The sequence below is a fragment of the Mauremys mutica genome, chromosome 4 (genome assembly GCF_020497125.1).
Source record: "Mauremys mutica isolate MM-2020 ecotype Southern chromosome 4, ASM2049712v1, whole genome shotgun sequence".
Classification (NCBI taxonomy): domain Eukaryota; kingdom Metazoa; phylum Chordata; order Testudines; family Geoemydidae; genus Mauremys; species Mauremys mutica.
Window position 1 is genome coordinate 7,060,718 of NC_059075.1, and position 25,050 is coordinate 7,085,767.

Genomic DNA, 25,050 nt, shown 5'->3' on the forward strand with positions numbered 1-25,050 from the left:
TCAGGGAAACTGCTCAGGGAAATTTGCTCGTTTGGTTAAAACTAGCATTAGGAGTCTGAAATACACTGGCAGACTCTAGTACCCTGCACAGGGATACATCTTTGCTTCCTGTTATCAGGTGCTTGAGCCCTGCTGGAACATGCTGTGGAATTACTGCAGAGTCATGCCAGCCGGTGCATTCAGTTAGTTTCTGCCAGGATACAAGGGAGGGCTGGAGCCTCTCCCATGAGCAGAGAGCGATCTGCAGGAAAAATCCTAGAAACAAACAAGCCTGGGGAACAAAAGGCTTTGGTGCCTAGTTGACCGTTGTTACTGACTTACAATATAATCAAACTGTAGGAAGGGGATATGTTTTAACATGTGTGTTTGTGTCTCAGAACCAGATGGGAGCAATGTCATGGGACAGAGAAAAGGAATTAAAACCATAAGGATCAAGCCATAAGAATGGACTACCCTTCAGGTCTCAGCTCGAGGTACAACAGACTTTCCCTTTTCGACCTCGGGTCTCTGTCCTGGTAGGAAGGATTAGGCCAGGAGAAGCACCTGTGATCTCTGCTGTGGTGGGGGAAAATCAGCCTGTGAGACGGCCACTCTCCAGTGGCTTTATTACAGCAGGGTTTGGTGGCCCATACTCCTGTGAAGTTACTTTAAATCCTAATCCTGTCTGTGATGTCATACATAGTTGCTGTGGAGAGGGTTATGATGTCACAACCAGAGTGCGACTTCATGTGAGAAACAATCAGCATGAGTAGATAAGAACCTAAGCAACAAAGATCTGCTTTTCATGCAAACATTTTTAGTAAGAAAAAACAGGGGCTGAGAAATCTTATGAAGGACTCAGGGATCAAGAAATGCAAAAAACATACAAAAGTGGTGTCTGCCTGGAGTGTTTTTCAATGTTTCCTGTAAACCTGACTCTTTAACACTGGGAGTAAGACTGCAGAAATGAAGCCACTCCTGACAATGAATCCATCACCTATACTACCGTATCAATCACATAAGAGCAGAACTACACAGGGAAAGCTGTCACAAAAAGCTCTTTGAACTAGAGTCATCAAGATCTATCGCCAGATACAAAAAGGTCACTTTTGTAATGTCTCACGCAGCAAAGCAGAAGTGATGAAAGCGTAAAAGTTGACAAAGCAGAAGTGATAATATCTATTGAGAGGAAGGAAGGAATTAATTCAATCATTCTTTGTTGTTAAAATGGGGATGAATATATGACCACTGTAAGAACTGGGGCTTGCATAGTTTTCTCTCAATGTTTAATGTCAAGAAAACTTTAAAGCTAGCAACATTTTCATCAGCAGCAGAACATACTGAGTACAATGCTGTTGCTGGGAATTAGTGTATTTTCAGACCAAACAGAAAATTTTCCACTCTTGGGTCTTTCGGACATCTTGTGGAAGTACTGCAGAGTGCACTTGGTTAATACGTGCAAAGCTGCATGAAGATGTAAAGCCACCTGGTTGAGTACAGTCTTTTTGTTCTGTGCTTGTACCGTGCCTTGCACAGCGGGGTCCTGGTCTGTGACTGGGGATGCTAGCTGCTGCCATAATGCAAAAAAGAATAAACAAAAGGGTGTTTTTGTAGATCACTGATTAGCAAGTGAGTCGGTCAAATCAAGGCAAAATTATGAAACTGCCCCAGCAAAGTCAGTGAACGACACATTATTTATTTAATGTAAATCTCGGTTGTCTCTCAACCCCATGGACCCTGCTGTCTCTTGTGACCCATCATATTCTTTTGGCTCCCACATTTGGTGGCGTCTCTCAGCACTGCATTCGTTCCTCAGCTCAGTGTTGCTGTTTCTCAATAACCCCTCCACCGTGTGATTGGCCAGATCTTCACCCCCCCCCCTCCCGCCCCGTTGCCTCACTCCCTGCCTCTCTCCCTGAACCAGGGTCAGAGTGGGAAGAAAAATAATTAGAAAAGCTTCTGAAAGGCAGCAGCATGAGCCTGCCCTAGTGGGCAGATCACAAGGGGAATGAGGGAAAGCAAGGCCTGCACACAATTTGATCTAATCAGACTTCCCAGTTAAGGGATCTCCTTTCCCTTCCTCCTTTTTCTCTCCAATTTTCAAATGTTATTTCCTTTCATTTTCTGTTTCAGTGTCTGCAGTCCTCCAACAGTCGCCAGCGCAAAACGCATCCCAGAATGCCGTCTGTTTCTCGGCCACTTCAGAGGAGCAAGAGGGAGATGCAACTTCAGGCACTAACTGTAAAAATCTAAAGGGAAACTTTGAAAGAGTCTCAAAGCACGTTATACACGATCACCCTGTCCTGCTCCTTTGAGATAGCCACGCGTGGCCTCCTAGGGTGCAGAAGGATTTGGCTGCCTGACATGTGAGCCAATGCTTCGGAGAGCTGAAAGAATGTACGTTTCACGGGAATGCCATAAATACCGAAGGGAGAACACTGGGTGAACACTAATGAAGTACCAGCATGTGAATGGGAGCACAACAAAACACTGGTTTGGCACACACAGGCTGCCTGAGCAGAACACCAATTTACTTTTGATTTTTTTCTCTTCCTCGAACCGAAGCTGGACGTACTAGCTCAACCCACATACAGCGTGACAGATGGCACCGCACAACTGTTGTAAATTTCCCTTCAGTGTCACAGGTTATATCACAGAACACAGTCACTCTCTCTGGCACAAAACATTTTGCAAGATACCACAGCCTGCAGCTGAATTCCCATCTCCTGCCTCCAGGTTCCACCCATTCTCAGCCTCTCGTTTCCCTGGTGTCCAGCTACATTGTCAGTTTGTCCCTTTGTGCTCCAGAGTGGCGTTATTATTATTGATGGTTTGCACTGCCATGGCATCCAGGAGCCCTAGTCATGGAGCAGGCCACCATTGTGCTAGGTGCTGTACAAATACAGACCAAAAAGTCCCTGCCCCTAAGACCTGACAATCCAAGTATAAAACAAGAGATTGGAACAGACACACGGGGCCATACAAGGAAGCAGTGTGACCACATTGGTCAGCATGATCGGCACTAGTCTCAGCAAGCCAGCAGCCTAATCACTGTTGAGTTTTCTTTGTAGGCATCAGGGCAAAGGACAGTTCTAAGGAGGATTCTGAAGAACAATGAAGTGCCTTGGGGGATGTTCGCAGGGAGCTCCTCCCCAGTGTGATGGGCACTGCTACTTCCAAGGAGCGGAAGCAGGGCCAGCTCTAGACCCCAGCGCGCCAAGCGCGCGCTTGCGGCGGCGTCCTGCGGGAGGCGGCTCCGGTGGACCTCCCACAGGCATGCCTGCGGAGGGTCCGCTGGTCCCGCGGCTCCGGTGGACCTCCCGCAGACGTGGGAGGTCCACCGGAGCCGTGGGACCAGCGAACCCTCCGCAGGCACGTCTGCAGGAGGTCCACTGGAGCCGCGGGACCGGCGACCGCCAGAGCGCCCCCCGTGGCATGCCGCCCTGCTTGGGGCGGCGCAAATCCTAGAGCCGCCCATGGGCGGAAGCCGAAGGAGGCTGTAGCTTCAGGATTATTTTGTTTTAAAAAAGGTAGGGTGGGTAGAGAGCTTGTATCTGGCAAGACGGCACTGCAAGCACAGAACAAAACCAAGAAAGGACATTACCCCTTTTTTCTGGGCAGATGGCAAACGTATACTCATGAAGCAAGTCACTAGTGCTGTAGCCCTGCCATCCTTAGTGCCCACGTATGTCACCCATGCAATGCAAATGAACTTGTTGATTGGCCGTGCGTTGGGTTCTAGTATTTTGGGTGTGGCAGAGCTCTGACCTTGCTCCTGTGGGTCCTGCGCTTCTAGGCAGTTTATGCCAGCCTCAGTGGCTCACTGTGACCCTCCACGTAGCCCTTCTCTCTCTGGGGCCAGGGTTACAGTCTACTGAGCCCTTTTCATCATAGGCTGCAAGGAGGTTGGTGAGAGAACTCCCACAGTCTCTGTTCAGCCTCCTGTCCTGACAGGGACCTGACTTCCCCTTCCAGGAGCTGTTCCTGTAGTGGTGGGTTGGGGGGAACCCGGGCCCGCCCTCTACTCCGGGTTCCAGCCCAGGGACCCTAATGGTAGCAGCTGTTGGCAGCCAACCTTTCACTGCCAGAGTTGCTACATTTCCCTGGGCCACTTCCCCACAGCTCTCCTGCTTCTCCCTTCTTCACCCTTACCTTAGGGCTCCTTTAACGATGGTTTGAGGGTGTCTTCAGTAACCAGCCCTTCAGCCGCACTTCCTCTCCTCTGGCTCCCTGGCTCTCCTCTGCCTGACTGGAGTGAGCCCTTTGTATAGTATCAGCAGGGCCTTAATTAGAGTCAGGTGGTCAATTAACTGAATGGCCTCACCTGACTCTTTACAGGTTAATTAGAGTCAGGTGTTCTCATTAGCCTGGAGCAGCCCCTGCTCTGGTCAGTCAGGGAACAGAAAACTGTTAATCCAGTGGCCAATATATCTGCCTTCTGCTATTCTGCTGTACCCACCTGGCCTGGGTCTATCACATAGGTCTCAGTGTACATTTCCACCAGTGTTCTGTGCATGGCAGAGAATATTCCTCTGTGTACATTCCAGAATGTAATGCCATTGTGATAAGTATATGTACAAGTCTCTACGCATATACTCATAAGCACAACATATGTAAGAGCACTTTAGAACCCAACATGAACCAAGACCTCTCATCACAGCCACTCAATTTCCTGGAATAATCCTTGGAAAGCAGATAGTGCCCAGAAGTTTAAGGGCCCAATTCACTACTTGATTACATACGTTTTACATCAGGGTGACCGCACTATCTTCATCTGAGTTGGCCCAGCATAAAACTGGTGTAACAGGGTGGTGAATCGGGTCCTAACTATTAGAGGAATCACGCACCTGCTGTTACCGGAAAACCTGGCAGGAGAGATGCATCTTACATGTCTCCCTGAGGTTCAGACAGATGTCTTTCTGGTGGGATCAAATTCCAGGGGTGAGTGAGCTCCGTGCCCAGAAGCACCCTTTCCCCGAGGCTCCTGTGAGCTGGCAAAAGTGGTCCCTCACCATGTAGTTCTCAAGGGGGCAGTGGTTTCTGAGGTAGCTGGGGCCCTGATCAACTGGAGCTTTGTGGTTGTTGTGTTGATGTATCTTCTCTCTGTGTATGTTGGGGATCATAGAATCATAGAACTGGAAGGGACCTCAAGGGGTCATCTAGTCCAGTCCCCTGCACTCATGGCAGGACTAATAATCTAGACCATCCCTGACAGGTGTTTGTCCAACCTGCTCTTAAAAATCTCCAATGATGGAGATTCCACAACCTCTCTAGGCAATTTATTCCAGTGTTTAACCACTCTGACAGTTAGGAAGTTTTTCCTAATGTCCAACCTAAACCGTCCTTGCTGCAATTTAAGCCAATTGCTTCTTGTCCTATCCTCAGAGGTTAAGAAGAACAATTTTTCTTCCTCCTCCTTGTAACAATCTTTTACATACTTGAAAAGTTATCATGTCCCCTCTCAGTCTTCTCTTTTCCAGACTAAACAAAGCCAATTTTTTCAATCTTCCCCCATCATGTTTTCTAGACCTTCAATCATTTTTGTTGCTCTTCCCTGGACTCTCTTCAATTAGTCCACATCTTTCCTGAAATGTGGCGCCCAGAACTGGACACAATACTCCAGTTGAGGCCTAATCAGAGTGGAGTAGAGCAGAAGGATTTCTACTTGTGTCTTGCTTACAACACTCCTTCTAATACATCCCAGAATGATGTTCTCTTTTTTTGCAGCAGTATTACACTGTTGACTCATATTTAGCTTGTGGTCCACTATGACCCCTGGATCCCTTTCTGCAGTGCTCCTTTCTAGGCAGTCATTTCCCATTTTGTATGTGTGCAACTGACTGTTCCTTCCTAAGTGGAGCACTTTGCATTTGTCCTTATTGAATTCATCCTGTTTACTTCAGACCATTTCTCTAGTTTGTCCAGATCACTTTGAATTTTAATCCTATCTTCCAAAGCACTTGCAACCCCTCCCAGCTTGGTATCGTCCGCAAACTTTAGAAGTGTATTCTCTGTGCCATTATCTAAAGATGAAGATATTGAACAGAACCAGACCCAGAACCGATCTCTGCGGGATCCCACTTGTTATGCCCTTCCAGCATGACTGTGAACCACTGATAACTACTCTCTGGGAATGGTTTTCCAACCAGTTTTGCACCCACCTTATAGTAGCTCCATCTAGGTTGCATTTCCCTAGTGAGGGCACTCGGCTAGCTCACTGATAGCAGGACTGGGGAAGCTGGAGGATGGGGAATTAGCTGCCCCATTTAAATGTCTTGATTGCAGGGACTGAAAAGGGTCTGATATCAATGTATATGACAGTGTGTTGGCACTTCTCTCTGCACACATGGGTCTGGATTTGTGTTGTGTGTGTTTCTATCTGTTTTTTTTTGGCGGGGGGGGGGTCTCCGCCTGGTGGTCTCTGGCTTTATGTGCTGAAACTACGTGTGTTAGAGGGTGTGGAGCTGTGCTGTGTGTGTGTTGGGTTGTATATCTTTGAGCTGGGCTCTGAGTGCGGTGTGTGTATTGGGGTATGTGCTGAATATGCCGGGCTCTGTGCACTGTGGCGAGGTGTGTAGCTGTGCACACCATTTGTGTGTTGTGGTGTGCAGTTATGTGCACTCTATGTTGTGGTATATGTTTGTGTGTGTACGTGCACAAGCCGATGAGTGCACTGTGTGTGTGTGTTGTGGTGAGTGGTTCTGCATGCGTATCTCTTGTGTGTGTGTGATGTGTGTCTCTATGTACTGTATGTGTGTGAGTTTGTGTTGAAGTGTGTATCTCTGCTGTGTGTGTTGGGGTGAGTGGTTGTGTGTGTGTGTTGGGATGTGTGTCTCTGTGTGGGGTGTGCATGAGTGTGCTGGATGTCTGGCTCTTGTTGTATGTGTTGGGGCTTGTGGCTCCATGTATGCGTCGGTGAGTGTGCCCTTGAGAGTTGTGTGTGTGTACTGGTATGCCAGTGAGGGTACACTCTGTGTGTGTGTTTGTGCATGCTGTGTGTCACTGAGTGTGGGATGTGTGTGTTGGGACCTGTGGCTCTGTGTTGTGTGAGTGTTTGTCCACTGAATGTGCCGTGTGTATGTATTGGGGTGTGGGGATTAGAATAATAGAATATCAAGGTTGGCAGGGACCACAGGAGGTCATCTAGTCCAACCCTCTGCTCAAAGCAGGACCAATCCCCAGACAGATTTTTACCCCAGTTCCCTAAATGGCCCCCTCAAGGATTGAACTCACAACCCTGGGTGTGTCACGGGTATTGCAGTGTGTGTGCGCAGAGGGTGTGTCACGGGTGTTGCAGTGGGTGTGCAGTGGATGTTGCAGTGGGTGTGTGCCCAGGATGTGCAGCGGGTGTGTGCCCGGGGTGTGCAGTGGGTGTTGCAGTGGGTGTGTGTCCAGGGTGTGTGCCCGGGGTGTGCAGGGTGTGTGTGCCCGGGGTGTGCAGTGGGTGTTGCAGTGGGTGTGTGCCCGGGATGTGCAGTGGATGTTGCAGCGTGTGTGTGCCCGGGGTGTGCAGTGGGTGTTGCAGTGGGTGTGTGCCCGGGGTGTGCAGTTAGGGTGCAGTGGATGTAGCAGCGGGTGTGTGCCCGAGGTGTGCAGTTAGGGTGCAGTAGATGTAGCAGCGGGTGTGTGCCCAGGGTCTGAAGTGACTGTAGCAGCGGGTGTGTGCCCGGGGTGTGCAGTTAGGGTGCAATGGATGTAGCAGCGGGTGTGTGCCCGGGGTGTGCAGTGGGTGTTGCAGTGTGTGTGTGTCCAGGGTGTGTGCCCGGGGTGTGCAGGGTGTGTGTGCCCGGGGTGTGCAGTGGGTGTTGCAGTGGGTGTGTGCCCGGGATGTGCAGTGAATGTTACAGCGTGTGTGTGCCCGGGGTGTGCAGTGGGTGTTGCAGTGGGTGTGTGCCCAGAATGTGCAGGGTGTGTGTGCCCGGGGTGAGCAGTGGGTGTTGCAGTGGATGTTGCAGTGGGTGTGTGCCCGGGGTGTGTGCCCGGGGTGTGCAGTGGATGTAGCAGCGGGTGTGTGCCCGGAGTGTGCAGTGACTGTAGCAGCGTGTGTGTGCCCGGGGTGTGCAGTGGGTGTTGCAATGGGTGTGTGCCCGGGATGTGCAGTGGATGTTGCAGCGTGTGTGTGCCCGGGATGTGCAGTGGATGTAGCAGCGGGTGTGTGCCCGGGGTGTGCAGTTAGGGTGCAGTGGATGTAGCAGTGGGTGTGTGCCCGGGGTGTGCAGTGGGTGTTGCAGTGGGTGTGTCTGGGGTGTGTAGTGACTGTAGCAGCGGGTTTGTGCCCGGGGTGTGCAGTTAGGGTGCAATGGATGTAGCAGCGTGTGTGTGTCCGGGGTGTGCAGTGGGTGTTGCAGCGTGTGTGTGCCCGGGGTGTGCAGCGGATGTTGCAGCGTGTGTGTGCCTGGGGTGTGCAGTGGGTGTGTGTCCGGGGTGTGCAGGGTGTGTGTGGCCGGGGTGTGCAGTGGATGTTGCAGTGGGTGTGTGCCCGGGGTGTGCAGTGGGTGTAGCAGTGGGTGTGTGCCCAGGTGTGCAGTGGGTGTTGCAGCGGGTGTGTGCCCGGGGTGTGCAGTGGATGTTGCAGCGTGTGTGTGCCCGGGGTGTGCAGTGGGTGTGTGCCCGGGGTGTGCAGTGGGTGTTGCAGTGGGTGTTGCAGCGGGTGTGTGCCCGGGGTGTGCAGTGGGTGTTGCAGTGGGTGTTGCAGCGTGTGTGTGCCTGGGGTGTGCAGGGTGTGTGTGCCCGGGGTGTGCAGTGGATGTTGCAGTGGGTGTGTGCCCGGGGTGTGCAGTGGGTGTTGCAGCGGGTGTGTGCCCGGGGTGTGCAGTGGGTGTTGCAGCGTGTGTGTGCCCGGGGTGTGCAGTGGGTGTTGCAGGGTGTGTGTGCCCGGGGTGTGCAGTGGGTGTTGCAGTGGGTGTGTGCCCAGGGTGTGCAGTGGGTGTTGCAGCGGGTGTGTGCCCGGGGTGTGCAGTTAGGATGCAATGGATGTAGCAGCGTGTGTGTGCCCGGGGTGTGCAGTGGGTGTTGCAGCGGGTGTGTGCCCGGGGTGTGCAGTGGATGTTGCAGCATGTGTGTGCCCGGGGTGTGCAGTGGGTGTTGCAGTGGGTGTGTGCCCGGGGTGTGCAGTGGATGTTGCAGTGGGTGTGTGCCCGGGGTGTGCAGTGGATGTTGCAGCGTGTGTGTGCCCGGGGTGTGCAGTGGGTGTGTGCCCGGGGTGTGCAGTGGATGTTGCAGCGTGTGTGTGCCCGGGGTGTGCAGTGGGTGTGTGCCCGGGGTGTGCAGTGGGTGTGTGCCCGGGGTGTGTGCCCGGGGTGTGCAGTGGGTGTGCAGGGTGTGTGCGCCCGGGGTGTGTAGTGGGTGTGCAGGGTGAGTGTGCCTGGGGTGTGCAGTGGGTGTTGCAGTGGGTGAGTGCCCGGGGTGTGCAGTGGGTGTTGCAGCGGGTGTGTGCCCGGGGTGTGCAGTGGGTGTGCAGGGTGTGTGTGCCCGGGGTGTGCAGTGGGTGTTGCAGTGGGTGAGTGCCCGGGGTGTGCAGTGGGTGTTGCAGGGTGTGTGTGCCCGGGGTGTGCAGTGGGTGTTGCAGAGGGTGTGTGCCCGGGGTGTGCAGTGGGTGTTGCAGCGGGTGTGCGCCCGGGGTGTGCAGTGGGTGTGCAGGGTGTGTGTGCCTGGGGTGTGCAGTAGGTGTTGCAGTGGGTGTGTGCCCGGGGTGTGCAGTGGGTGTTGCAGTGGGTGAGTGCCCGGGGTGTGCAGTGGGTGTTGCAGCGGGTGTGCGCCCGGGGTGTGCAGTGGGTGTGCAGGGTGTGTGTGCCCGGGGTGTGCAGTGGGTGTGCAGGGTGTGTGTGCCCGGGGTGTGCAGTGGGTGTTGCAGAGGGTGTGCGCCCGGGGTGTGCAGTGGGTGTGCAGTGTGTGTGTACCCGGGGTGTGCAGTGAATGTTGCAGTGAGTGTGCGCCCGGGGTGTGCAGTGGGTGTGCAGGGTGTGTGTGCCCGGGGTGTGCAGTGGGTGTTGCAGTGGGTGAGTGCCCGGGGTGTGCAGTGGGTGTTGCAGAGGGTGTGCGCCCGGGGTGTGCAGTGGGTGTTGCAGAGGGTGTGCGCCCGGGGTGTGCAGTGGGTGTTGCAGAGGGTGTGCACCCGGGGTGTGCAGTGGGTGTGCAGGGTGTGTGCGCCCGGGGTGTGCAGTGGGTGTTGCAGTGGGTGAGTGCCCGGGGTGTGCAGGGTGGGTGTGCGCCCGGGGTGTGCAGTGGGTGTGCAGGGTGTGTGTGCCCGGGGTGTGCAGTGGGTGTTGCAGTGGGTGAGTGCCCGGGCTGTGCAGTGGGTGTTGCAGAGGGTGTGCGCCCGGGGTGTGCGCGCTGCGCGGAACCGGCGCTCAGTCCCCGCGCTCCCGCCCGGCGCCGCCTCCTGCTGCTCGCTCAGACGCGGCGCCGCAGCCCGCCCGCCCGGAGCCTCCCGAGCAGCCGCCGGAGCCATGGCCAGGAGCCGCGCGGAGAGGAACAGCTGGGGTAGGCGGCGGGCGGCGGGCGGCGGGCGGCGGGTGCAGGGGGGCGGCTCAGCGGCGAGCGGCCGGGCCCGGCGCTGCCCGATCCCCGCCCCGCCCCGCCCCGCCCGGCCCCGCCAGCATTTGGACAGCACCCGGGGCTGGCGCGGCCGGGCGGAGGCTCCCGCCGCCCCCGGGGGTCGCCCTGTCCGGGGAACCGCGGGGCAGGCGCGGCGGGCAGGGGAGGCTTTGTTCCCCGGCGCTCAGGCCGGGCGGCGGCGAGGGGGGGGGTTTCGGGGGGGGTCCCCTGGCCCGCCGGCCCCTCCCGCTCTGCTGTCGCCCCCGCCTGTTCCGAGAGCTGCCACCGGCGGGCAGGGGGGGGGGCGTTTCTCTGCTCCCCGGCTCCTGCCTGGCGGAGAAGCGGGGCGGGGGGGGGTAGGTGGTTTGAGGGGGCAGCCGGAGCCCTGGGCAGCGAGGAGGCTGGAGCGGCCACCCTAGCTCTGGCCTTCTGTGCTCTGGGGCAGGTCTCGGGGGGCTGGCCCTGCTCACCTCCCCCCATCAGCTCTGGTTGGCAGGCGTCCCTCCCTGGTGCCCCGGCCTTCGCACAGGGGTGCATTTCTCACCCTCCCGCCTGACTTGCAGAAATGCTGAGCCGGCACCCGCCCCTCCAGCTGAAGTCAATGGGCGCTGCTGGTGCCCAGCCCTCCCGAAATCAGGCCCTTCATCTTCCTGCCTCTGCAATGGGGATCTCCCTAACTCAGCTGCCTGCAAAGGAAACTGCAGAGGGATGTATCCCTCGGGTGCGGGGCTGGTGCAACGTGCTAGGTGCAAGGAGGCTGCTATGGGGTTTTCCCTCTCTAGGGTCCAGCTCCTCCTGTCTTGTGCCAGGGGTGGAGGAATCCCTGTGATCTGGGGAAGCCCCACCCCGCTGCAGAATAGGTTCCGGGGCCCACAGTTTTGGGGGAATCTCCCTGGGGTCAGAGGCTGTTTCTTTTACTCCCTTCCAGCCTCCATCCCTTCCTGGTGGGTGCCCAGGGGGTTGTAGGATGGTGCTGTGAAGGGGGCTGACTCTCCCTTCTGTGGGGTGTGGAGATCTGTGTGCAGAGGGGAGTCGCCATACGTGGAGCGTGGAGGTTGGCAAGGGGCACCTTTCGGATCTAGGTCACCTATTTAAATCTGGTGGCCAGTGGCGGAAACTGTTCCCAACTGACAGGTGTTCAGTGGCCTCTGTGAAAAGACCCCGGTGATCCCAGTACAGTTCTGGGTGGCCGGGTCACAGAGCCACCCACCTGGCCCTAGCTAGCTCCTTGGATGGCCTGGCACTCTCAGCCGAGAGGCAAATCGTTAGACGTGAATACTGAGCTCCCTGATCTCTTGGCATGGTCCTTGTAGCCCAGAGACAAGGCTCTGTGAGGGGTCCGGGTGGGGAGCCCGGCCCTGATGCTCCAGCTGTTCTGTGGATGGATAGGAGCACCCTGGCCAGGCTGGCAGCCCGGCACCTTTCAGTAGGCACTAATGTCACACACCATTTTAACGCCTTGTCATCCCTCTTTACAGAGGGGCACAAGCTGAGGAATTGCTTCTCCTCTCTCTTCGTTTTCTGGCCAGTTTTACAGAAGGGCTGGTTGTCTGGGCTCTCCTCTTCCCAGTCTGCCTTAACCAACAGGCCATAGGCGGCAGGTTTGTATAATTTTTGGTGGGGCCCAAAATGGTGGTGCCCCCCCCGCTCCCGCCCTGTAAGCCGATATAAAATGAAGCTACAACGCGTCAGCGCCACAAGATTACAAGGGTCAATTAAAAGTGGAAAGTCAGAAGCAGCACTTGCCTACTTCAATATACGGTATTATATTTTGTTGCATCTGTTGTGATGAAGTGGGAATGTTCTTAATATTTTCTCTGAATACTGTGTGGGTGCCTCAGTTTCCCCTGCAAGATGCCAACTGAAGGTGTTGGGGACAAAGAGATCAGGTGGCCTCCTTGTCCAGAAGAGACACAGAGGCCAGAGGAGGGAGTGTCAGTTTGGAGCTGGCTGGGGAAATTGGGAGAGACCCAGAACTTGGTTCTGGGCTCCCCACCCCCCAAGATGGACCTGACAGAGGGGTTCTGTTTTCTGTACCAACAAGCTCTGTTTAAACTGTGTTCCCGTCATCTAATAAACCTTCTGTTTTACTGTCTGGCTGAGAGTCACATCTGACTGCAGAGTTGGGGTGCAGCGACCTCTGGTTGCCCCAGGACCAGCCTGGGCAGACTCACTTTGGAAAGTGCATGACGTGGAAGGGCATGCTGAATGCTCCGAGGTCAGACCCAGGAAGGTGTAAGCTTCTTGCCCTGGAGACAGTATGCTCCGAGAGAGGAGGCTCCCCCAGAGTCCTGACTGGCTTTGTATGGAGATGTTCCAAAGCATCACAGCATCCCCTTCCACACCGTGCACTTCCCAGAAGTCCGCACAGGCACTGACACTCCCTCCTCCGGCCTTTGTCTCTTTTCCAGGCATTAGGAGGCCACCTGATCTCTCTGTTCTCCAACACCTTCAGTTGGCACCTTGCAGGGGAAACTGATTTGGGAGAAATGAAGTAAAAGCTGCCCAAACCGAGCTTGAGCACTCCTGAATTTTGAGGTGTTCAAATCTGGAAGGCAGGTGCTGGGGGTGGGAGAGGGCTGTGGGCTCCATGGGGAAGCATGGCAGCAACTGTCTGGAGCTGCATGGAGCCAGATACGCTGGTCTGAGTGGCACAGTAAGCAGTTTGGGGGTTGGAGAAGAGGTAGGGAGTTCCGGGGGGCAGTCAAGGGACAAGGAGCAGGGGGAGTTGGATGGGGCAGAGGTTCGAAGGGGCAGTCAGGGGACAGGCAGCAATTGGATAGGCATGGGAGTCTAAGAGGTTTATCAGGGGACAGGTAGGGGGTGCGGTCCTGGGGGGGGGAAGTTGGGTGGGGTCTCAGGAGGGGGCAGTTGGGGACAAGGAGAAGGGAGGCTTAGATAGGGGCTGAGGTCCCAAGGGGCAGTTAGGGGCTGGGGTCTCGGGAGGGGGTAATTGGGGAACAAGGACCAGTGGGGCTTAGATAGGGGTGGAGGTTCTGGGGGGCAGTTGGGGCAGGGGTCTGGGGAGGGGGCAATCAGCGGACAGAGGCTGGGATTCAAAGGGCTCTGGGCTGCTGGCAGCCGCGGGGATCCCAGAGCCCTTTGAATCCCAGCCCCGGCTGGGAGTCAGAGGACTCTGGGCTGCCTGCAACCGCAGGGAGCCCAGAGCCTTTTAAATCCCAGCCGGGGCCGGGAATCAGAGGGCTCTGGGCTGCCCGCTGCGGCGGGGAGCCCAGAACCCTTTAAATCTCAGCCGCTGCTGGGATTTAAAGGGCTCTGGGCTGCCTGCAACCGCGGGGAGCCCGCAGCCCTTAAAAACTCAGCCGCGGCTGGGATTTAAAGGGCTCTGGGCTGCCTGCACCCGCGGGGAGCACAGAGCTTTTAAAATCCCAGCCGCGGCCGGGAATCAGAGGGCTCTGGGCTCCCCGCCGCAGCAGGCAGCCCAGAGCCCTCTGATTCCCGGCCGCGGCTGGGTATTAAAAGGCTATGGGCGGCCCGCCGCGGCGGGGAGCCCAGAGCCCTCTGATTCCCGGCCGCGGCTCGGATTTAAAAGGCTCTGGGCTCCCCGTGGTTGCAGGCAGCCCAGAGCCCTTTAAATCCCAGCCGCGGCCGGGAATCAGAGGGCTCTGGGCTGCCTGCTGCGGCGGGGAGCCCAGAGCCCTCTGATTCCCGGCCGCGGCTGGGATTTAAAAGGCTCTGGGCTGCCCGCCGCAGCAGACAGCCCAGAGCCCTCTGATTCCCGGCCGCGGCTGGGATTTAAAGGGCTCTGGGCTCCCCGCCGCAGCGGGAAGCCCAGAGCCCTCTGATTCCCGGCTGCGGCTGGGATTTAAAAGGCTCTGGGCTCCCCGCGTTTGCAGGCAGCCCAGAGCCCTTTAAATCCCAGCCGCGGCTGGGATTTAAAAGGCTCTGCGCTCCCCGCGGTTGCAGGCAGCCCAGAGCCCTTTAAATCCCAGCCGCGGCCGGGAATCAGAGGGCTCTGGGCTGTCTGCTGCGGCGGGCAGCCCAGAGCCTTTTAAATCCCAGCCGCCGCCGGGAATCAGAGGGCTCTGGGCTGCCTGCAACCGCGGGGAGCCCAGAGCCTTTTAAATCTCAGCCGCTGCTGGGATTTAAAGGGCTCTGGGCTGCCTGCAACCGCGGGGAGCCCAGAGCCTTTTAAATCCCAGCCGCCGCCGGGAATCAGAGGGCTCTGGGCTTCCCGCTGCAGCAGGCAGCCCAGAGCCCTCTGATTCCCGGCGGCGGCTGGGATTTAAAGGGCTCTGGGCAGCCCTGGCGGCGGCGGCGGCAGCGGCGGGGGGGCGCTCCAAGCAGGGGAGAAAAAACATTGGTGGGGCAGAGCCCCTGCTTGGGATTTATTCATGGGGCTAAAGCCCCAGAGCCCCATATAAGTCGGCGCCTATGCAACAGGCTTGTTCTCAGCATGGGACACCAGTTATCAGGCCAGTCTAGATAGAATCTGTGAGCTTCATTTAACCTTCCCAAGACTCACCCTTGGTCCAGCCTTCTCCATGGTAGTCTCCCCCTCCTCTCTTTTTAGGCAGGGGGTCACAGGATCATGCTCAGGGAACCCTTTCCAGCTGCTTCGGGGTTGTGATAAGACCCAGCACTTTCCCTCAATCCCTCTGCTGCCTGGGAACGTCACCTCATCTCCCCCCTGCCTTCTTCACATCCTGTAGGACAAGAATCCCCATCTTCCATCTTGTCCTGCTGCTAAGTGAGCTCCCTCCCTGTGCTTTCTCATGGCATTTGAGAGATTCTTCCTTCCTGTGCCGATTTTTACAGCTCCAGGGCACTTAGCAAGGGAGAGTTTTCACCCTGCTGGGGAATGCAGCTGTCTCTGTCCAGTCTAGCTGCCCTACCACGGGAACGGGGCTGGGACTGAACTGTGATCAGGGAGGGTCACCATTTAGTGACTGCTGCTGACTGGGTCCAAAGGGGGCAGATACCCTTTGCTGAGAGCAGCTTCCTTCCCCTCTCTATCCCTCAATGCTGGTTCATCTGACGGCTGAGTGCATTGGTGGGGCGGAGTCAAGCCCCCTGTGCTGGAGGAGGAATAGCTGGCAGCTGCTGCTTTCCCCCTCAAGCAAGGGTTGGCCATTCAGGACCCTGCACAGGAGAGTAAAGGAGACTCCTCCTAACACCCCGTTCCTTCCTTGGGTAGCTGGGCTCATGACTAAGCTCTGTTTGTTCACCTCGAGAGCGATGTCTTGAGGATTTTCACTGAGGAGTTCCCTTGCCATTGTTTAATGCTGCTGGAGAACAGAACTTCTCACCTACCTGAAAGCTACTCAGTGCTAGTGGCGTCTGATCTTTGGCAATGTTCCTGTGAGGCACAGCTGGGTGAGAAGTGCTGTACTGGTTAGATACACAAATGGTGCCTTCATTCAAAAAGCTGATTGTAATACTTCTCATTCCAATGAACTACAAGCTCGGGAATTATTTGCTGAAGAAACTGGTTTCCATTTGAATAATGTATACAAATGGAGGATTTACTCATCTGGTTTGCAGACAGCTTGGGGACAAAAATGGGCAAAGTCCATGAACTCAATCGTTGGTTTAACTCTAGTTTCAGGGAAGGTATCAGGACCCTCACTCTACCAATGTTCCCTCTAATGTTTTACATCCATGTGCGGAATGAATTTTGTTATGTGCACCGATATGGAAGTGATGTGTGGCAGGAGTGGGGCCGAGGGGTTCGGAGTGTGGGAGCGGCTCAGGGCTGGGGCAAACGGTTGGGATGCCGGCGGGGTGAGGGCTCTGGCTGGGGGTTTTGATTGCACAAAAAGATACATTATTTCCATATGTTCTTTTCGCTGATGGCAATGGAGTGAAAAGAACATTTGACGGAATGGACAGAATTAAATACAGTTAAATAATATTTCAGATTCTTAAGAAAAGCCTCAGTCCAGAAAATCCATTAAATACGTGCTGAACTGTGAGCACGTTCATAAGTTCCATTGAAGTAAATGTGACTTAGGCTCATGCTCAAGCATTTTGCGGAATCAAGGCCGTAGTCTGGGTCTCAGAAGTTGGAAAGTACCCAGGACCATTTATGAATCTAAAGGGATCTTTGTTGTAGAAATGGGACCAGCCAGCAAGTGTGAAAAATCAGGACAGAAGGTGGGGGATAATAAGCCTATGTAAGAAAAAGCCCCAAATATCAGGACTGTCCCTATAAAATTGGGAGATCTGGTCACCCTAGATCAGTCATCTTTTGCTGCATTACAGCGTTAGATCAAAATCACAGCCTAAGAGACCCACAGAGGTTGGTATATTCCTACACTATGATTTCACGCACACTCAGCCTTGCTTGCGGATATTGCTGGCATAACTTAGAGTGTTAAATGCTGGTGCTTTTTATTAAAATAAAAATATACATTTAAGCAATAAAAACTGTGACCTGTCCCCTGCCCTCGTGATGTTCTTTGACCGTGTGAGTGGCTGCAATATTGTGTAGTCATATCACTCTTTGTAATGGCTCTTCCAGTGGTAGTTTCTTAAGCCCAGCTGCCAATGCAGAAGACTGGGGCTCTGCCGAAAGCTTCGGACTGTGTTTAAAATGTGCTTAGATGTACTAAAAAAAAAAGAACATGATTTTTAAATAGCATAAACCTTGTGCTAGTTAGCTCCTCTTTGTCATGACTGATAATTCCCTAGCTATCTGCTTGGTATAAACCTTCCCTTCTTGTCTCTTGGTAAAAATCTGTTCATTTAAGAGATTAAAGAACAATTTTAGGAAAACAATTGTGCGGAACCCAAAAGAATTGCCTCTCATTTGCTATCAAAGCTAGCTTCCTGTAACATCCGTGTACCCCTGACCACACATCTCAACATAATGCTTTTGCTAAGGGTGAAATTTACCCTGGGCAGAGGGCCAAGACAAAGCTTATGGGTCACTTGAGCATATAGTGTTAAGTGGTGGATAGACCTCACAATTGCTGTCTGCTATAGGGTGAATTTCACCCTTAAGAAAGTGCTGTATATATAAATAGCCTACAGATTTTTTCTTTAAGTAACAGAATACAGTCCCTGGTTGTGCCTAAATAAGGACTTCTAGTCTGAGCCCTAATTGGTTCTGTAAAACTTAGCAAGCTTGATTTGAGTGTTACAGAGGTTACACATCCTTCTTTTGAAATCTTTTGTAGTTTTCATTTGCATATGTTCAGCAGTGCTGCCTGCCACTAGGGTAAAGTCATTAGAAATCTCTGCCAGTAGAGGCTTATAATGCACTCATTAAATAAATAAATTAAAAAAAAACCCAACACAGATCAGAACATATATAAAGGATTCAGTCCTGCATGCTTTATATTGTGGTCCACTGGAATAAGAAAGGCCCATATTGAAATAATTCAGTGTTTATAACTATGAAAGGGACAAGCAGGTTCAGGCTTCATGGCCAAGATTTTCAAAATGGACATGGACTTGTGATTTTGAGAGCCCTTAACAGGGTCTGTAAAAAGCGACAAAGAGTCCTGTGGCACCTTATAGCCTAACAGACATATTGGAGCATAAGCTTTCATGGGTGAATACCCACTTCGTCAGACGTGTGCTCCAATACGTCTGTTAGTCTATAAGGTGCCACAGGACTGTGTCGCTTTTTACAGATCTAGACTAACACGGCTACCCCTCCGATACTTAACAGGGTTTGATTTTCAGAAAGTGTTGAGCACCCACCCACTGAAAATTAGTCCCCTTCAAGGTGTCTCAAATGCTGACCCAAGCTTTCAAAAATCACCATTAAAAAGTTTTATGATCTTTTAAGCCAAAGTAATAAATATTGAGTTATGTTCTTCACCTTCTGGCTTCTGACCCTTTAGGGGAGCATTCAGGTCACATGTTCAAGCATTTCCCTGCAACAATGGTGGATAGAAACCTACTCCCCCCACCCCCAAGCACAAAGAAAGCTGAGATTCACAGGCAATCTCTCGATTCCAGCAGCAACAGCTTTAAGAAAAACACCAAATATTGCAAGTGGGCTCTTGGTGGGCCAGGCAGTCTAGCAGCTAGCGCACCTGACCTCCAGCCCCTTGTCTCTCTGTCAGAGCAGTAGAGATGCCTGGTTCCCAGCCTTAGGCCAGGCCTGTTTTGGCTTCCACCCACATCAGGGCCTTTGCCATTAAAGGGGAGATGGTAGGGGAACCCCCAGATCCTCCACCGGGTCCCATCCAAGGCCCTGTAGGAAGCAACACCAGCAGGGCCCTCCCTTCCGAGAGTCCAAGTCCACTGCCCTGGGCTGTTTCTTACCTATGTGCTCCTTCAGTTTGGGGCGTGGCCCCTAGAGCCCAAGCAGTCAATGCCGTAACAAAAAAGTCCAAGTGAGCAGGGCCCCGCCGCAGGACCTTCTCCACCGGAAAGGGGAAGTGGGGGGTGCCTGTGGGCTCAGCAGAGGATGACCCAGTAGAACGTAGCTGCTTCCATGTGCCACTCCCACCCCCCTGCCCCAAATCATGCAGAGAACAAGGGGAGGAGCTTCTATGGGTCAGGGGATGATGCCATGAATTCCAGCTCCCCACTCCCACCCCTGGGCCAATCCAATGATCCAGGGACCCTCCCTACTGTATCCCCAGCTGTACTAACTCTGTTATTTGAAATTTAATTTCATTGATTCAATCACTTTTACATACAGAGACACCTTTTTTTATTGCTATAAGTTCTGATACTGAATCTGAAAAACTGACCACCATGGCTAGTGATCCAGCCTAGGCCCAGTTTAATTATTGCTACTAGCTCAGCTGTCATGACAGCTACAGAACCAGATATCCTTTTACATATACTAATTCCCACACCATCAAGTACAAATACCTGTCCCCAACCTCTCTCAATTCACTGGGTTGTGGAACCCATGTCCCTTGTCTAGAGAGTGCTACTTAGCTGATGGCGAGTCCCTCTGTCATAAAACAGTTTCATTGTCCTTGATTCACATAATCAGGGTAACAACCCTTTATTCTTCTTGCCCCAATAACAGAGAAACTGAGGATCCCACAGCAGCCAAAGTGACCATGTGGGCTCATGCTAGGCGGGGTGGGTGCGCCTATGCAAACAAGATCAGCCCCTGAAGTTCTTGTCCACAACTCACCACAATTCACCACCATATGTCCCGGTAGAGCTCATCCTGACTCTGCTTACATCTTTGTTCTCCATACAGATACAGTTTACATCCTTTTGTAGCTTTCCCATTCACAGGCTCTGACTTTACAAAGTGCCAGCGGGGCACTCGACCCCCCACAGCTCTGCCCCAGGCCACGCCCCCCACTCCACTCCTTCCCCCAAGGCCCCACCCTTCCCTGCTTCTTCCCACCCCCAGTCCACCCCCATCCCCACCTCTTCTTGCCTAGGTCTGCCCCCCCCGAGCACACCTCGTACTTGCTCCTTCCCCCTCCCCCGCAGAGCCTCCTGAATGCCGTGAAGCAGCTGATCATGGTGGGCAGGAGGCACTGGGAGGGTGGGGGAGGTGCTGATAAGGTGGCACCCACCATTTTTTCCTGTGGGTGCTCCAGCCCCAGAGCACCCATGAAGTCAGCGCCTATGTTCCCTTTTGTAAAGGTCAGTTCTTTTGATTTTAGTAATGGAGAACTTGAAACCCCCGGCATTTCCCCAATCTGAAGTCACTCGTAACGCTTTCTTGATTCTCTTTTCTGCCACCTCAGTATTCCTGCTCCTAAGCCACAGAGCACAATCACCTGCCAACAGAGTGGCACTTACCCAGCACTTATTTGTTTTGGAAAATCATTTATCATAATGTTAAGGAAGGTTGGGCTGATAACCAGGGCTGGCTCCAGGCACCAGCACATCAAGCACGTGCTTGGGGCGGCACGTTTTCAGGGGCAGCATTCCGGCCATCCTTTTTTTTTTTCACTTGGGGCGGCAAAAGCCTAGAGCTGGCCCTGGCAGCAGCAGCATGTCCTGCACGGGGGTGCCCTGGGGCCGCTGCGGTTCACACTGGGGAGCAGTGCCCGCACCTTATGGCCTGGCGGGCTCTGAGCGGGGTCACTAGGGCTGGGGGCGCGCATAGAGCCGCCTGCAGGTGCCGCAGGGCGGCTGCCCCCCAGCGCTGCAGCTGGGGCTGGGCAAAGTGGCCTGAGCCACCCAGCGACTGCGGCAGGGTGGCCAGGAGCAGCAGCAGCAGCGGGGCCATAGAGGGGACTGGAGCCTGGGTGCTCTCATGCAGGGCCCGCATCCCGCTCTCCGGGGCTCCGCTCCCTCTGGGGCTGCCCTGCCCGGCTCCTCAGCCCTCTGCTGGGTGGTCCCCCCAGCTCTGCCCTCCCGGGTCCCAGCTGGTCCTGGAGGCCGGAGCCCCGGCTGGAGGGACCCTGGGCTGAGGTGCAGCCTGGGAGCCCCGCTGCTCTCCCCGACCCTGCCAGCGCCGGACCGGCTGGAGGCGAGGGGGGAGCGGGCGGAGTCAGCACTGGTGGAGGGGAGCCCAGGGTTGGGGCGGCGGGGGGTGTGGGTGGGGTGGGGGGAGAGCCCAGGGTTGGGGCGGCGGGGGTGTGGGTGGGGTGGGGGGGGAGAGCCCAGGGTCGGGGCGAGAGCCCAGGGTTGGGGTGGCAGGGGGTGTGGGTGAGGTGAGAGCCCGGGGTTGGGGCAGCAGGGGGTGCAGGTGGGGTGGGGGGAGAGCCCAGGGTTGGGGCGGCAGGGGTGCAGGGGGAGAGCCCAGGGTTGGGGCATCAGGGGGTGCGGGTGGGGGGGGAGAGCCCAGGGTCGGGGCGGCAGGGGGTGCAGGTGGGGTAGGAGGAGAGCCCAGGGTCGGGGCGGCAGGGGGTGCAGGTGGGGTAGGAGGAGAGCCCAGGGTTGGGGCAGCAGGGGGTGCGGATGGGGGGGAGAGCCCAGGGTTGGGGCGAGAGCCCAGGGTTGGGGTGGCAGGGGGTGTGGGTGAGGTGAGAGCCCGGGGTTGGGGCAGCAGGGTGTGCAGGTGGGGTGGGGGGGGGAGAGCCCAGGGTTGCGGTGGCAGGGGGTGTGGGTGAGGTGAGAGCCCGGGGTTGGGGCAGCAGGGTGTGCAGGTGGGGTGGGGGGGGCGAGAGGGAGAGCCCAGGGTTGGGGCAGTAGGGGGTGCGGGTGGGGGGGGAGAGCCCAGGGTTGGGGCAGCAGGGAGATGTAGGTGAGGGGGAGTGCAGGGCTGCGGGGGAGCGTGGGAAGCAGCCAAAATTTTTTTTGCTTGGGGCGGCAAAACACTTCCGTGAAGTGTGCCATTTTTAATACTATACATATTTGGCATAACTTTCCCATCTTGTATGGTCACTGTACTCAAAAAGTCTCTAATCTATCCATACATTTTCCCCCTTATCCATATTGTACCTACTTTGTACAATAAGCCTTCCCTCCATGGCATGTCATATGCTTTTTTAGTATCTAGAAACCTTTGTGTCTCATACTTCTTGTATTTCAGTTTCCAGTTTAACAGTACAGCCAATGGTGCATCTTCCTCTCCTGGAATCCCTCTGCACCTAGAATGCCGTTGGTTTCAAACAGGCAGCCAAGCTTTCACTCACCATTCTTGCCCTGATTTTACCCAGACAGGATGTAAGAGCAACTGGTCTGTAGGCCCCCATTTTTGTGGCAATCCCCCACTTTCCACAGCCACCGGCTGCCCTTTATAGGGAATTTCCTGATCCCACTAAGGTGGGGCTCATCTTTAATCAGGGCTGGCCTCATCCCATGCTCTCCAGCCCAGGGGGCAAGCCACCCTGTCAGACCCACCCTCAGGGGTTTAAACAAAACTTCGAAGGCCTCCTTCAACCAGGACGTGGAATGAAAACCAAGCAGGAAGGCTTTGTGCAACCAAAGCTTGAGACTGTCAAAAGGAAAGGTTTACCAGCCAGTCCTTTCTGACTTTCAAGACCACCTCACTGTATCTCCCTCCTGAGGGAACTGAGCACCTCAGCTGTCCAGATCACACACCCCTGACAACCCCTGAACTTAAGGGATGCCACTGTGGTCCATCATCTACTCAACACTTGGAGCAGGATCAATGCACTCCATTATGCTAGAAAATCCCCTTCTCTCCCTCCTCCCCCCACATTATGCTTCATTTTCACCATTTTGCTTAAACTTCCAACCAGGCTGCTAAAATGCAGGAGTCTGGGCAAGCATCCTTCGAGGAACAGGACATGAGATTTCTGCTACCACTCAGCTCTGCCATACACTCAGAACAAAGCTGCTTCTTCCAAGCCCTTGAGGACTCACATTACAGTAGCTGACTGGTTGGCTTGTTTTGTGTTCGTTCAGCATGAGCAGAGTGGGTGGAACACGGGCAGCGGCAGCAGGGCTGAGTACAACACGTGCGGTTAAAATGGGGCTATGCCACGTTTGAGTAAGAGCCCTTGGTTAATGTCATTTGTAAAGGCCAGACTCCCTGTCCTAGAGCCCGAAGTCCTCCCCAGAAGGCACTTAGAGGGATCACACCTAGGGGGAAGAGTTTAATTTTGTTCCCCGTGACCATTCAGTTTTAGGCTTGTCTGGTGAGGCCATTTTTAGTAACCCGGTGGTGGTTTCACAATGTAGACAGTCTGGATAAAGACAGTTTCAAAGAGGACTCCCAACCGTCATCGCTACTGAACTGGGCAGGATTCAAACTAGTCCTCATCTGTGATAGACCCTGCATGATGAGCAGCATGAAGCACACGTTTGAGTTCAGAGGAATAAAGACAGACTGATGAAGTGGTTCACTAAAGGTTTTCCCCCCACTTTTGCTTATTTCCATGGTTCAATCCCTGGGCCGACCTCAAATTTTGCTAATTAGGTTCCAAAGGCAGAAGGCCCAGTCCTGCAAACTCTTACTTCTGTGAGGAAGGGCTTAGTCATGCAGGCAAGCACGCATGTGAGTAGCGCTTGCAGAGCAGACATGCACAAATTGGTTTTCTAAGAGCCTGACCTTGGAACCTTTACTCACGGGACCGATCTCTACTGAGACTGTTCCTGTCAGTACGGGCTGCAGGGCGAGGCTCTTTCCAAAGAAACAAACAATGCTGAATTGATTATGTTTGACTGCTTTCCAAAGACCCATTTCTATAATATGATCTCTCATAGCTGCATGCATATGCCAAGCTTTTGCCACAGCGATACACAATTTATCTAGTTTTCTCATCTGCAGACACTGCATTTGCAGCTGTGTATCAGCATTTTGGAGGAATATGGAGCGTATTGCATTTTAGTTTATTTTAATTTGTAGAAGTTCCTAACACAACTGAAAATGGATCTTATTTTTTTCCTTAGATTTACAATAATTCTATGGGCTGATTAGGGGAACCAGATATCTTGCTTGCAGGCTGCATCTCTCAGATGACATCATAAATATGACTCTGCTTAAGTCACATCTCCTTCATCTTCCCACATTAAGTGACCCTCTGAGAAATTAGGCCTGACTACCACCTTGCTTTGGAGGAGCTTGTTTTAGTCACATCAACGGTAATTAGAATATTAACAAGAAAGGGGAAGTAAGTCCTGGCAGTTGACTAATGAACAGCTTGACAAGTGACGCAGTTGCAAGGGTGGCCAGCAAGAGGCTGACCCATAGCACAGAGAGAAGAGTTTATCTTGAACAGCAGCAAAAACAAAAGTGCCATTAGGGAAACTCAGCTCTCTTTCCTTTCTGTTTCTGTTACTGCCAGAAATGAATTTTGTGTTGGTTGATCTATGAGGTCTTGGAAACTGGTCTGTGCCAAAAAGACCAGTTAAAAAAGTGTGATTTCTAGCAATACAAAACCAGCCTACAAAATAACATTTGACTCACCGATCCAGTAAATAACCAGTATCCTCCAGCGAACAGGTGACGGGAGTTCTCTAGGGTTCACAATAAACAAGGAAGTACTTACAGTTTTATCTTTTAGGTGATAGGAACAGTGTGTTACAGCTGAAATTTGCACAGAGAAGCACCTGATATAATGTCCTCTCTGTACTCATATCTACAGAACAATGGAAAATCAAGCCAGGCAGCTCTTCAAACCTTAGCAGAGACTGTACTTTGTCCCTGCTGTTCAGAAGATATGCAAAGGAAAGCTCTGCACACTTCCCTAGGGTTTCCTGAAATACAAACCATGCTGTGTGGGCTGGCACTTCTGAAGTATCCACATGGGCTGGAGGATCACTGATTTCTGGTGCTAGAGAGAAAGGAGAAGGAGAAGGCCGCAAGCGAGCGCCTGATCTTCCCCATTCACAGCTCCTGGATCAGGGGACCCTAGAGGAAATCCCTGTTTAGAATGCTTCATCTGGACTCTGCTGGTTTCTACTGGAAACCAAGAACCACAGCCCAGTTATATACAGTTTCTTTGTTCCAGGACCTAGCTGCCGTATGAAACCCAAAGCAACAAGTTGCAATTATCAGTGGGAATTTCCACAGAGGAAAGCTATTCACCACCCCCTTTCTAGCAGTTAGACTCAAGGGAGGAGGAGATACTTTGGGCCCAATCCCTATTCCAGCGGTAGGATTGGACAGGGGGAAATTTGTCACCCAGTACCCCCAGGACTGGAAGGGGAGGCAGCTCATTCCTCATCAGCTTGGGGTCCCACAATTTGTAACTCTGGGCCAGTTACTGACAAGGTCAG

General features: G+C 53.9%; 1 protein-coding gene across 3 annotated transcripts in view; it reads left to right on the plus strand.

The window, feature by feature from the left end:
- Positions 1–4,723: 4,723 nt before the first annotated feature.
- Positions 4,724–25,050, plus strand: part of ATL1 (atlastin GTPase 1) — a 53,680-nt gene continuing 33,353 nt past the window's right edge. The window contains exon 1 of one of the 3 annotated variants that reach the window (XM_045017091.1): positions 4,724–4,920. In XM_045017091.1, coding sequence (XP_044873026.1) covers positions 4,857–4,920 — 64 coding nt within the window. In that variant the 5' untranslated portion in view covers positions 4,724–4,856. Of the gene's footprint in view, positions 4,921–10,376; positions 10,462–25,050 lie in introns of those variants that run through there. The other 2 variants (XM_045017090.1, XM_045017092.1) reach the window with 2 other exon arrangements.